Consider the following 14487-nt stretch of genomic DNA (forward strand, 5'->3'; position numbering starts at 1 on the left):
CGACCGCAGTAGCTGAAGAAATATGCACAGCGGCTAACTGCAAAAGTGAATACGTATCACGTACCAGGATGCAATGCGAGTTGTAGCTATGATCGATGATGCAGAAAACATGGCTTCCTCAATCACTCCAAGTCAGTGGGAAGGTTCGTGTTTTTCTCGTCAATTCTCCTATAATTTCTTGTATCTCTGAAACGTATCTATTTTGTGATAATGTCATCGATGATTTTTTCATTTTGGAGTTATTTTCTGTGCTTTATTTCGTAGAATTGAGGAAGAAGGCGAGACAACTTGAAAACGAGATTGATCTGAAACTTGTGTCGTTTAGCAAGTTAGGAACGAATTACAGTCATCGCGATGGCTTCAAAGAAAGGTAATTGCCTTCGAGGCGAATATTGATGGATTTTTGGCTTCTCTCAATATCATTAGTTAACCGTGTCTTTTTATTTGTAGTTCGGATACGTCACCGCTTTTGAGCAGTTCGTCAAGTGAACGACTCTTCGAAACCATGGGTCTAGAAATTGAACAACTTCTATCCAAGGTTAGTTTTCCCAGAAATTAAGTCACATTAATTATGAATGATTTCTCGGTCTTTCAAAAATTGTATCTAAATTTTTCTATTATTATTTCATTATTAAATATTATTATTTTGTATGAATAATAATTATCCCACTGAGATGACGTTGCCAGAATTTCATCACTCTATCCAAGTTTATCCCAAGGGGAAGTATGATGAAACACAAAGTTTTCATCTGAACATTGCCCTCCCAGCTCAAAAAAAATCCTAAAATTATTAAGCACTTTTCCTTCTCCATTTCTTGTACAGCCAATGCCACATATCCCAACCAGTTGAGTCAATAATAATTATTGCTTTATCTTGTGCCCTGTTTTGACCTAGATTTTGTTCAAAAATATAATTGTTGGTGCAGGACTTTCAATAAGACCCAACACCCCTCGGAAGTTCTTCATGTATTATGTTGTGAATAGCAGGCTAACAACAACAACAACAACAACCTTAAATGTACTCTTGCACTTACACGAAAACGGTTTGCGAAGTTTTTTTTTGAAGTTGTCAATCAAATTGCGAACTTCGGAACGAAGTTGCGAATTTCACCTGCAACAAAGTTCGCAAGATGGGAAGTTCTAGTTACTTTCAAGTTTCAATTATTCCACGTCTTCTGTCTATTTTCGATTGAAATGCCACAATAGAAAGGAAATTAATTGTCAAAGACTGAAGTCAAAGCGAACGAAACTTCTCGGTGTAAAAACACGTAAACAACTTACCTGGCGTATTTCCACCTTCGGCTGCACTTCTCTGCTGGTTTAAGTTTCACAAATATTTCTTCGCTCTGCACTCTTACGTCGAATTGGGAGCAGTGATTCTTCCTTCGGCAAAGCAACTTGATACTTCAGCGAGTGTTTTGCATCAAAAGGTAAGCTTAGTTCCTTTGAAAACACCATATCAACTTGATCTAAAGTGAAAAGTTTACACTGAAGTCTACTTGTAAATAGTTCCGTTCGCTGAGAGTAATTCAAAAACTAGCTGCTATGTTTTTTTGGCCATTTTGCCCCTAAACACAGTAATGCAATTCGGCAAGTCCCCATTTCAATCGAAAATAGATGGAAGACGTGGAGCTGTCTCGTTGAAAACAATTCGAACTTCGCAACTTGCAAATTTCGTTGCACATGAAATTCGCAACTTTGTTTCGAAGTTCGCGATTTGATTGACAACTACATAATAAAATTCCCAAGTTCGCAGCGAACTTCGGGAATTTCAAACGAACTTCGCAAACCGTCTGTCAAAAGTTTTGTGAAACGCTCTGTAATACAGGGAGGAAATTAAATAAAGTAAGAGGCTAGCACTCATGCAGCTTCCTATAGAAGGGGAGATGTTTCCAGTCTCTTAATATAGCTTTTCAACAGGTACTGCACAAGGGCAGTCACCTATTTTAAATCTTGTTAAAAGCAATGTTGGTGTCCTTGCACTACTAATTGAATAAATCAACCACGTTTTTCCAGGGTCTACACTTGTATAGACCATTAAAATGTCAAAACTCAAGTAGCAGTGCCACGAACTACAAAGTTTTGGACGTTTTATGGCATCATTTCTATGGTCTATAATGGTGTAGTCCATGGAAAAATATGGTTGATTTGGTTTATACGACAGCTTATGTCTGTTGAATTGGATGGAAAATCAGCATAAAGTTGCACGCGTGTGGGAGCTCATAAGATCACAGTTTTTTCGTTTGAAGCCAACAAATGTGTGGAAATTTAGCTCCAAATGTTCCAGTTGTCGGATTTTGGTTTTTTAAAGTGGCAACAATTTCTCAAGTTTTCCTAAATTTGCCTTATTTTGGTCTATACTCTCATCAACCATAGCTCTCGACCATTGAGTGTGAATTCTGTCAGTTATTGTATAATAGTAGATGTGCATGAACTATCATGACAAGGTCAAGCCATCTTTTGGCATCAACATATTGACTGCTGTTTTGGCACATGGGACAACTTGAGTAGCATGATAACAAATTGCTCTTTACATATATGTCTTTATTTTTAATTTCTTTAATCTTATTGATCTTTATCTCAGCTGACAGAAGTGAATGATTCAATGGCTGAATACACAGCAGGTTTCAATTTGGGACAGCCCAATGCTACACAGCTTCACACACTTCAGAGACACAGAGATATACTGCAGGGTTACTCACATGAGTTTTCAAAAACAAAGGTAAAATGTCTGTATGAATTATGTAGAACTTGACTTAAACATAGACCCTGTTAAAGAAAATGGAGGACCTATTTCAAATCATAACCAATTACTTAGAAAAACTGGACTGTCTTTTTTAGAGATCAAAAACAGGAACTGACCACTCAATCCAACTTCATCTGCACAAAGTTACTATTTGTAAATTGTATGTACATATGTTGTGGTTTAATTCTTTTCCTTGGTTTAATTTTTTTTTTTTCAAACTAGTTTGAAAAATTTTAAACCAAAGATAAATTTAAACCACAACATACATATACATGTCTGTGCAAGCAGATGACAAATTAGAATATTAGCAGATAGATTAGTTAGTTTGTTTTCAGGTAAATGTACTGAAGAAAAATGTCTGATAAAAAAACGTTATTCTTAGGCTAATATTCAAGCCTTCAGGGACAGAGAGGATTTATTGGGATCTGTTCACAGAGATATCAAGTAAGTGCCACTTCATTAATTATCACCCTGGGCGCTCATTTTCTTGGGAGGCCCGGTGGCCTAATGGTTAGCGCGCTCGACTCCGAGTCGAACGGCCCGGGTTCAAGGCCTGGCCGGGGCGCTGCGTTGTGTTCTTGGGCAAGACACTTTACTCTCACAGTGCCTCTCTCCACCCAGGTGTATAAATGGGTACCGGCGAATTTACTGCTGGGGGGTAACCCTGCGATGGACTAGCATCCCATCCAGGGGGGAGTAGCAATACTCCTAGTCGCTTAATGCTGCGGAAACCGAGATAAGCTCCGGCTGTATAGGCCTCATGGCTCGGAGACAGACTTTACGTTTTTACCCTCATTTTCTCAGGTTGTTCTAACACTTGACTTTTTTGTATAATACACCAGGGTGAAGAGAGGCACTGTGTAAGTTAAATGTCTTGTCCAGGAACATGACAGGACATTACCCTTGCCTGATTCTCAGACTGTCTGAGGTTGTCTGCTCTCACTCCTTCTTTTCCATGTCTTATACACCTCACCAAAAATCTTGTTCTTCTATTGTTTTAATTTTTGTCAATCAGAGTGAGTGTTGTTTTTTCCCAAACTCAGTTACATGGGGAATGTGCTTGTTCAATACAAAAATCAAAGAGCTCTTCGAGCCACGACTGAATTTTTTTATCCAAGTTTCAAAGTTTAGTTTTTATTCCTTGAAAGAGGGGGGTGAATAGGGGTATGCAAACCCGCCGATCCGTCACAATTTAATGACCAAATCCGTTGATCCGTTGTAATTTAATGACCAAATTCTATTGAAGGATCCGAAAATCTGTTTAAAATATGCTCTGAATCCGAAATCCGGGCCAAAATATAGTCAAAATCCGTCAATCCGTTTTCCTATTCACCCCCCTCTTGAAAATATATGAGCAGCAGGTGATTCAAACATTTCTTTGATGCTCATGATAACAGATAAACTGCAGAATGTCTATTACACTGGTATAAGATATTTTAGTCTCAAGTGACTTAGTATGTCTGAGTAGCACACACTGAGTAACATCTGACTGGGGTGCAGGAGGTCGTGGGTTCGAATCTCAAAGGAGACAAGTTTTTTTTTTTTCTTTTTTTTCTTTTTTTTTTAACCCGTAGCACTAAAATGGTTTGTTTATTATATCGCTCTGTAGGTATGCATTGCGGAATAATTTACATGTAAGCCATAAATAAATATATCAGAACATATAGACTGATTCAAGTACAAATGTACTTGTGATGTTTCATCTGTAAAGCTTTTTCTTTTCTTGCAAACAAGCAGGCACGCACTCGATTTTAGCCAACGCTCTGGTTTCTAGATAGATCCATCGTTAATGAAGCTAGCTCGAAAGATAGACACGAAAGTCATTGTTCGATTAATGCTAATTAATGGCTCTCAATGTGCACTTTTTTGGCGGTTGATTACTTAATTTTACACGTAATTGTCAGCCATATTTTGTTTCTTTGCTTCTGGTTTTTCTTGTAAATCCCTTTAAATTTAAAAGACTGCCTTTATACGGCCGCTTTTATACGGCAGCCTTGCTACGCTATTTCTACAAGTATATCTGCTGGTCAGCGGAGTTGCAATGAGAAGTTTACAGATGATGGACCAACCGACCAACTACGGCTACCCACTATACTCCTGAATAAATTCAGTCGTAAAAAAAATGGGTACAAAAATAAATGTCATAAAAGAAAAATATAGAAATAAAAATAGTTTTATTCAAACAGTCAGGCTTGGCATCACAACTACAGCAAGAAATTTATATCCTACATAAAATATATGCCCGTTCTAGAAGAAAACATGCACAGACCCAGTTTTCATTTTCATGCAAATTAGGGGTATTTTCAAATTCTTGTATCACTGCAAAGGTGCCTGTTGTGACCTTAAAAATACTGTGATGCGATCACTAATGTCCAAATCAGCAGTGCAGATTTTATTTCTCTTAATATTTATTGATCAATATTTTTATTGAAATACTACCAGTTTTTGTGTAGAAGGTTAAAACATGATTAGGAACACGTGCTGAAGAGATTTGCCTTTTGAATCTCATGTAGAAGTGATTTGTTTAGCTTTCTGTGATTTCCGTTATTCTTTCAAGTAATGTCACTTGTCAGTAGTATGTAATTGGGTAGGATTCATGTCTGCCAAGGAGATGAGAGAGTGAGAGTGACCGACCTCAGACTGCCAGAGAATCTGGCTAGACACCATCTAGGCTTGAACCCTGACAAATGCAGCATTTAACCCTTTAGGTCATTGTACATACAGAACCACTGGTCAGCTGTGCTTAAAATTAACTTTATCCTGATTTGACTCAGAAAATTGTTCAACATCATTTTACAAGTATACCTGGGTAAGAAGCTGTACATTGCATAATTCTTTCTTTAGTGCTTACAAGACTGGAATGAATAGGAGAACAGACCTGTACCTTAAAGAAAATGAACATATAAGAAAGTAAGTTTTTCTGTTATTGTTTTGGGTGCCGTTGGGGGGTGTAGGAATAGGAGAAGTTGACTCTATCAATGCCAAGAATGACAGCAAATTTTTGCCTATCTAGTGATGGCTTTTCCATCGTTAGAACAGTTTGTAATTGAGTGTTGTAAAACCAAAACCAGTGAAAGTAATCACTCTGGCCTATCGCAAAGGACGCAGATAATCCAGTAAGCCAATCAAAACTCAAAGCATCTTCATGTAGCGGGCTTGCTTGCAATGAGCAAATCATGGTTGGTTTTACTTCTGATTGGCTAAGAAAGTGGATTGAGTACTTAAACCAATCACTAAGCATGGTAATGTACACCCAAAGCAAATGCAAATTACTTTGACATTCAAAGGAAAACCAGACTTTAACTAAATAAATTTGTTGTTCATGAGACAGGAAAGCTAACCAAGGGACCTACATGCATTACTAGGCAAAGGGCTTATAACCAAACTTTTTATGGTCCATCATCAAAAGTTTTTTTTTTTCCTTTCTTAGTTCTGATAGAATGGCAGATGAAGTGATTGGGTAAGTTGTACACTGTCTTACTGATTTTCTCAAATTGTAGCTCTGTTGGTGTCTTGGTTAGAATTTATGGTGAAATAAGTTTAAAAAAAGTGTTACAGCAGAGCATATAAACCTTCCTTGCCCCATCACTAATCACTTGGGTCAGTCATCAAAAATGAAGAAGGACATTTGAATTTTCAAATATCGGGATAAGTCTATTGGTCCCTATTCTTGCATTCTATCTATCATCAAAATTCTTAAATCTAAACTATGAATGCTACAAAGCTATTCTTTTCACATATCATAGTCATGGAAAGCTTAACTCTCTTTTAAAAAAAATGTATTCATTTGTATCAATTCATTTCAGGATTTTTGTATTTGAAATTTGCCATGTTTTGGATGGATGTGTCTGAAGTGCTTCAAAAACGGATATTTTTGTCAAAAAATTTGCTAACGTGATTTACTTCTTGTACAATTGCGTATTTAATATTGAAATTTTCTTAAAACTATTTTCGTAAACACGATACGCAAGGTATTATTTGAATAAAATGTAACATGTTTATTTTTGCCTGCTCTAAAATACAACAATACAATACAATAGCAAAACCTGCAGAAACGCACCAGTTTGTTTGCAGGTAAGCCACGGAAAAAAAAGAAAAGAAAAAAGGAAAATAATTAAAGAATGTCATTTTAGTAGAGAAAGGAAAAAAGTGTAAATTCTACAGATAAGATAAGATAAGATAAAAACTTTATTACCGTGTCTGTGTGTTTAGCCCTTATGGACTAATTGGGGACAATTCAAATACCTAAAATACTATTAATAATGCTAAGCTAAAAATATTTAAAATACTTAACTAAAAACTAAAAAAAAAAATAAAAAAATAAAAAAAACACTAGACGTTGAAATATATAATCTGTAAGTCATGCAAGCAAACAGGTTTTGTTACAACTGAGGAAACAGTCAATAGGCTTTTTCAGAACTCAGCTGGTGCTGGACTGTTTTACTATGGATTCCAACACACAGCCTCAGCATGTGTTCCAAGTGTTTATCTGGTAATAAAATGAAATCTTCTCATTGTCACTCATTTTATAAGTCATTTAAGTGTCATCTTTAGTGAAAGCTCTATAAAGGTGACAAGTTCTTAACAGTTTTCACACGTGCGATGCGAGAAAAGGTGTCTCTCTTAGTTGCGCTTTTCTTGGTCTTAAGATTTACCCCCACCGCTTCTTTGTGCGAGGAGGGCGGCCAGAGACTTAGCCTCGAAGAGATTGACAATCATTTTACGGATCTTCTTCAAGGATTGGACCTTGCGCTGGACGAATTCAACGACGAGAAAGGCGCTCTGTTTAAATTTGTCTTCTTGCCCGCCACCATAGACGCTACGCGTACCGTAACGGAGGGGAACAAATTTTGCGTCCGCGTCCAAATCGCGCCGTCTTCGTGCCGAAATACGGTGGAGAATTTATCCAAGAGGATCGACAAATGCCCTGTGAATTTCAACGATGAAAACGCCATTGGACAAACCTTGTGGTGTAATATTGAAATGTTGTCGCGACCGTGGTTGAATAACATTCAGATTCAGAAAAGAATTTGTCAACATTTGTAGCAAACGTCTGCTGACATTTTGAGACTAAACTTGGTTCAAGTATTCGTAGCTTTATTGCACGTGGCATTGTCGTTCGATCTTGCTTAAACGCTTTTCATTTTTTTCACTATTTTTCTTTTCCTTTGTATCGCAATTTGTATTCTTTTGCGTCGTGAACTGATCGCATTTTGTTTACAAACAACTTGTTTTGACAGTTTCGTAACAGTGTTTTGTATTTAAGAAGTACTATTGTATTTATTTCATTCAACGCGTAAATCCACTCGAGCGTGAATCGCCCTTCTGCGGGAGTAACTTTTAACGTTTGGTATTTACTGATCGCCTGACAGTCTGCAACAAAGAAAAACAATTAAAACTGACACAAGTTGTGTTGTTTTCTTGAATGGCGTTACTTGTGACTCATGAATTACTTACACGTCGTAGATGACCTTTACAAAATTGTTCCTTTTTAACTCATTAACTACAATAGGATTCTGATTTTTTGTCTTCAAGTGAATTTTAACGGTGTTCCATATTCCGTGGAAGAAAACAATTTTTTTCGGTAAAATCAATTACAGCAAGACTGCGATCATAAATGTGTTAAAAGTTTCGCATCTTTTGTTTAAATAAAGGACCGGACCCGTGTCTTGATCAATGTCTTACACTAGAAACGTGAGCTTTTATAAAACAAACAAGGATTAACTCAGCTTGCCAATTCTTTGTTCGAAACAAGGAGTAACGAGTTACGAGTTACGGTATGAGTGGTGGATCTTGCCAAGCGTGGCTAGACTTTCAAAAAGCTTGCTTCGCTCGCTTATTTACTGTGAAAACTCGTGAGGTCGACTTGTGGCAAGTCTAAAGTCTAAGTTGTCAAGATTGTCCTCCGTAATTAGTCTTAACCTTTTCAATTTTAACCGTCCTTGTAACAAGGTTGTTAATTTGTGGCTTATTAGGCACTGTTTACACGGACACGGTTTCATTTGTTTCGATTCGGTTACGGCTTTTTCTTTACACGGCGCCGATCGAGACCACTACTAAAACCGGGTCGTTTTGAAAACGCTGTCAAAAGTGGAGCGTTTTCAAAACGATACGGTTTCGTTGGACGTTTAAACGGTCAAAAACGACGAAACCGCATCGATTTGAAAACGGCAACGTATTTTGGCACGAATTGGCTGGCTCACGAAGGGTAAACAAGGTGAAACACGCATAGAGAGCAGCGCTTGCTTATACAATCACATTCGAAAACATTCGGAAAATGGTTAAATAGGTTCCGTGTAAACACTTCGAAACCGTGTCGTTTTCAATGCGGTTTCGAGGTCATGAAACCGTGTCGATTGATAACCGTGTCCGTGTAAACGTAGCCTTAGTGTATCCTTGCTGCTATTGTACCAGGGCCGTAACTAGCAAGAGGCAAGACGAGGAACTTGCCTCGTCTAGTTTTTATCCAAAAATGAAAAACCAAATACGTTCAGTTGGGAAAATAATCTCCAGTTGAAGAAGATTGATTTTTCTGAAGAAATTCCTTATAGAAATGTTGAAAAAAAAAAGCCATTTCAGAGCTTCTAGATTTCAAAATTTTCTGCGGGCATGATCCCAGATCCCTCTAGCAAGATCTTGCTTCGTCTACGCCTAAAGTCAGGCTACGGCCCTGTGTACCTTTGTTTACCATAATTTCGAGGTTTCTTTGTAATTGGGGGTAATTGTAAGCACAAAGTGACGACTTAAATACCATGACCTTGACCCCAGTACAAGTGAGTTTACCTTATTATAGGAAATTAACGCTTGTGTTAACTAAGGTATTTGAAATTAACGCGACTTAAATTAACGCGAATTGAAGGGAAAATTACTACCCAATAAAGTACATTAACGCGAAAGAGGGGGGAACATTTCAAAATGAAGGAAATTAACGCGACGTACACAACAGGAACGAGTTTATTTCAACACTTGTAGGCGTGTAATCTTAAACGAAAACAATGTTTGTGCTACTTTTCCCACTTTAAGCGTTCTTCACAGTATCATAATTGATAGTGGCAGATAAATTATGCTTTTTCCTTGGAGTCAAGAACATCTGGACTGTAACGAAAAATTGGGGCCAAAATAATGGAAATTAACGTCATGGAAATTAACGCTCCACTTAATTAAGTTTAACGGCGCGGAAATTAACGTTAACAAAAATTATCGCGACTTAAATTCACGCGAAAGTTTTAAATTCGCGTTAATTTCATGACGCGTTAATTTCCCATAATAAGGTAATTAAATTATCCAAATGTCCTTCTTTTTTCCTCCCCATTCACAGTTATTTCCACGTTCGGGTCACTTTTAAAAACTGGCGTCTCCAGTTCCTAATTTCTTGTGTGGGACTTTTTTTTCTCTAGAAACCTTTCCAGTCTCATTCTGATTTCGTTTTGTGAATTGCAGAGTCGCACTGGCCACCAAAGAAAATCTTCAAAGCCAGCGAGGCGTTCTTCACGGTGTGACCAGCAGGCTTAGCTTTATCACTAGTATCCTTTTGACAATTCAGTTGGAGCACGTTATTTTAAATACAACATGAAAACTACCTTATTGTTACTATTTTTGGTTTTGGATTTTAAAAAATGGATATTTTTACAAAATTTTTTTTATATTTTTTTTTTTTTTTTTTTTTTTTTTTTTTTTTTTTTAAATTTTGTAATAGACTGGACTTTAAAAGGAAAAACGCCATTTTCCAGTTTGGATACGCTATCTTCGCTATGTGGGCTTCGCGCCAGTTTTCGCTCTCCGCTATATCCAAGATGACGGCTCGCGGGCTCTGCAAGGGAACATGGCGGCTTGACTGATGTAGTTAGAATTGATGGCAATTTAGAGCAGTTTTCAATTGAGTGTAGTAAAACCAAAAACCAAAGTAATTACTCTGCCAATCACAAAAGACACAGACAATCCAGTGAACCATTAAAGCTCGTAGCAAATGTAGGGCACAAGCGGGGAAAACGTGCGCGAGCGAGCACGATTGGTTTTGGTTTTACTCCTGATTGGCCGAGAAGTGGCGCGAGATTTTTAAACCAATCACTAAGCGTAGTAAACGCAAAACCAAAGCAAACGCAAATTACTTTCGACACTCAATAGAAAACCGCTCTATTTCACGGATTTAAGATACAGTCGAAGCTCTCGTAAGCAGACACCCTCGGGACGCGAAAAAAGTGTCCGTAACTGGAGCTGGCCGCTTACGAGAATGGTTCTCGTAAGCGGCTACTAGAGGTGAAGGGGAGATGGCTCTACAGGAGCTCGCCAGCTAACAATAACCGAACAAACGTTGATGACGACAAAACAAACACTGAAATATGGTACTGTAATTACTGTAAAGTTCCGTAAAAATCATGGAATGGACGTGAAGTTGATTGAAAAACCAAGATACAGAAGTTGTTAATAGGATTTTCTTTGGGGGCCGCTTACGGGAGCTTAAAAACAAAGAAAAAGTCTAAGTCGTAATCTCTGAAAGTGTCCGCGGCCGGTTACGGGAAGTCCGCTTACGAGAATGTAAAAATACAGAGTTTGTATGGGAGTTAAAACGGGGTTTCAAACAAGGCGGCCGTAAGTAGAGCTGTCCGCTTACGAGAGTGTCCGTTAAGAGAGCTTCGACTGTAGTAGGGTCAGAATAGCATTTTATTCGAAGAGGGATAGCCTTCAGGAATTTTGACCAAAAGAATCTAAAAACCTTGAAGTTGGCGTCGGACGGTCGGTGGTCTAGTGGATTTATAATTCCAAGGTGAGCCTTCATCCTGGGTTTGTCTTGTCGATCGAAGTCACATTTTTGAAAAGTTCGTATAGTTTCTACCTCGTGCATGAAAAAATAAAAATTCTCACTACGCAAACCGAGGGCACAGTCAGTCCTTACTATAAGCTTACAAGAGCGGCCGTTTTCTCGCCTGTTGTTTTGGCAGCTTTTGTGTGTTTTTTTTTTGTGTGTGTGTGTGTTTTGTCCACTGTAATAGATATGTCTTGTTTTTTTTTTTTGTATTGTCAGTGACCAAAACTATAGCGTATGCTTCTTTGGTCACTGAGAACATTTTATGTTGGCTCTTTATCGTTATATGTTCCTTCTTTTAATTAGTGTGCTTTCTGTAAATAGTGTTAAAGTGTGTGATTTCTGTAAATAGTGTAAAATAATGAAAAATCTGAATCTGAGCAAAAGGACAAAATCCCCGCTGCTTTTAGTATTATGTTGTCTTTATGTTGTTTTTCTAGTTGTTTTCCTTGACCTCTTTTACAGATCGTTTCCCAGCTTTAAACAGTTTAATTCAGCGTATTAATGTCAGAAAAAGACGGGACTCGATCATATTAGCCAGCGTCATCTCCATATGCATTATACTGATGCTTATATACGCCCTAGGATGAATACAAAAGACCCAAAGCTATGGTTCCGACGAACAACGAGGATAATCTCTCCGAAAGTCCACCGAAAGGTTATCGATTGACGGAGACAAGGACAGGGAAGGCTCTGATTGGTCGGTTCCAGTCTCGTTTGTGCATCGAGCATTCGGATTCCCTACCTGGTAGTACATGTACGTCCCAAAACAATTGAATTACTTAGGAATTGTTGCGAGTTGGTTACGATAGACTTTCAACAAGAAAGATAAACTTTTACAAGACAGAAAATTGAACACAAACTTGCTGAATTTTAAAGGAAGAATAAGCTGTCTGGAATCGTTTGGTGCAACGGTATAAAACAGGTCGAAACAAACTGAGGTTTAAACGTTGGCTTGAATTTTTCAGAAATACAATGCAACCCTTATACAAAGAATACGCCGTTGAATTCTGTCATCATTTACAGTCCAACCCAGATATATCGAACTGGGAAGTGAAGTTAACGAACAAACTGATTGAGTTTTTCTACGTGTGTAAAATATATCAGATCAGAAGCATATATAGTCATCCAATATTTTTCCCTTGAATATGTTCGTTGTTCGAGTGTGTCACTTTGAGAGAATGTCTTCTTTCTCCATCGGAAACGAACATTGAAATTCTCAACCCTTGCTGTTTTGTGGTACTTTTTTACGCTTCTACGATAAAGAGTGCGTAAAAAACACAATCATGATGAACGACATTTTATTTTCGTAAAGCGGTTATGGCAAAAAAAATTCAAAATCGAAAATTCTTTATATCGGGGGTGCACTGTCTCGTGGCTCGTCACGCAGTTTACGTCACGCAAATTACGTGATGAGTCAAAAGGATCTCTGCGAGGCAAGGTTATGTTCACGTAGTGCTTGGTATATTGTATGATGAACCGAAACAAACATCGACAGCAACACCAGGTGAATGTATTGACAGCCAATGTTTTCAAAATTTGAAGGAAGTGATATGGAATTGGATGCCTAATATGTAAAAGAAGTAAATTAAATTGGGGTAAATTTGTCTCTTGAAACGGGCCTCGTGGTGTATTCAAGTCGGCATAAACATGTGCATAACATTTTCCCCGTGCAATAAACATGTATTTGGTCTATACCTGTTAACTTCTGCTGAATTTTTATTTCTTTCCTTAGCTTGCGCTTGTCTTTGAAATTGGGTAGGTCTAACAAATGACTTGATTTTCTTAAGAAATTCAGCATTCTTTAGAAGACTGCTGCAAAAATTCTTGGGGCCCTGTTGCTCGAAGCACGATTTAGTTAATCCAGGATAAAAAAATGATTTTAAATCGAGGTTTACAACCTCTCGATTAGTTAGGATTTTTCTAAGTACCGTATATTTTAGAACTTTATTTGTGACTTGACTAATAGAAACCAAGGTTCACTTTTATCTTGGATTAGAGTAAATCGGCTGTCGAACCTGCCCAGTTCAAAATGTTGACATTGGTAAAATGTCCGTTTCCATTTGTTGGTCAAATATGATTTATGTAATGGTATAAATATGTAAATAAATCGAAATTAAAGATTTCATTGTCCTGATTTTGCTGCACGTACGAACAAAGTACTGTGTCAAACTATGTCCTCTTGCGACACATCCAGCATGATGACAGGGTTAGGTCTTCTTCAAGCGGAGAACCCGTTCGCATTTGCATCACAGGGTCATCACAACGCAGAGCTTGAGGCTGTGGATACTTGTCGTAAAAATTTGCTAGCGTGAGCTTATCCAATCAGCTTCGAAATGCTTTTTCACGCTTATTTCGTTTCCACTTCCTGGGAACGTGAGACCCTGGGAGCGTGGGAATTGTTACAGCTTGCTGCGAGAAAGTTGCTTTTACACCATGGATTTTACATCACCTGCAATCCCTTTTCTCTTTAGTTCCCCTCGCACTCTCACATAGAATTGAGAAGCAAGGCTTGATCACCAGTTCACGTCTGTGTTATGGTTCAGTTTTACCCTAATGGTGGATTTCCACTGACGCGTAATTTATGTGCGTAAAAAAATTAGAGACAATGTATGAACGGCTTGCGTACACGTACGCAGGCCGTTCAACATGTCTCTAATCCGCCGATACGCGTCAGTGGAAATCCACCATTACGCTGGATTTCCACACTCCACAGACGCGTAATTTTTTACGTGCGTTTACGTGCGTGAAAAAATTTAGAGACAATGTATGAAAGACTTGAGTAAACGTGTACGCAAGTCATTCATACATTTTCTCTAAATTTTTCCACGCACGTAAACGCACATAAAAAAATTACGCGTCAGTGGAAATCCACCTTAATGGTAGAATCTGGTCTTTTCCTTTTTATATTTAACATTAGACTACGAGCCCGAGGAGC

At 37.9% G+C, this 14487-nt stretch overlaps 1 protein-coding gene across 1 annotated transcript; it reads left to right on the forward strand.

Moving 5' to 3' along the window:
• The first annotated feature begins 73 nt into the window (after positions 1–73).
• On the forward strand, positions 74–13673 carry LOC144645195 (Golgi SNAP receptor complex member 1-like). The gene is made up of 9 exons (XM_078504687.1): positions 74–143; positions 265–370; positions 451–538; positions 2585–2722; positions 3129–3190; positions 5591–5656; positions 6177–6206; positions 10187–10269; positions 12015–13673. Exons 1-9 carry the CDS (start codon positions 74–76, stop codon positions 12137–12139), a joined length of 768 nt encoding a protein of 255 aa, XP_078360813.1. The 3' UTR covers positions 12140–13673.
• Positions 13674–14487: the final 814 nt, after the last annotated feature.

This window comes from Oculina patagonica, chromosome 3 (genome assembly GCF_052425735.1).
Source record: "Oculina patagonica isolate OP01 chromosome 3, crgOcupat, whole genome shotgun sequence".
In the NCBI taxonomy this organism is placed as follows: domain Eukaryota; kingdom Metazoa; phylum Cnidaria; class Anthozoa; order Scleractinia; family Oculinidae; genus Oculina; species Oculina patagonica.

What these genes read in the sequence shown, in the direction of transcription:
- LOC144645195 (XM_078504687.1), top strand. Translation starts at nt 74, where the DNA reads ATGCGAGTTGTAGCTATGATCGATGATGCAGAAAACATGGCTTCCTCA. An exon ending in TCTGTTCACAGAGATATCAA is followed by an intron (nt 3,191 to 5,590) that starts GTAAGTGCCACT and finishes TTCTTTCTTTAG; the next exon opens with TGCTTACAAGACTGGAATGA. An exon ending in GAAAATGAACATATAAGAAA is followed by an intron (nt 5,657 to 6,176) that starts GTAAGTTTTTCT and finishes TTCCTTTCTTAG; the next exon opens with TTCTGATAGAATGGCAGATG.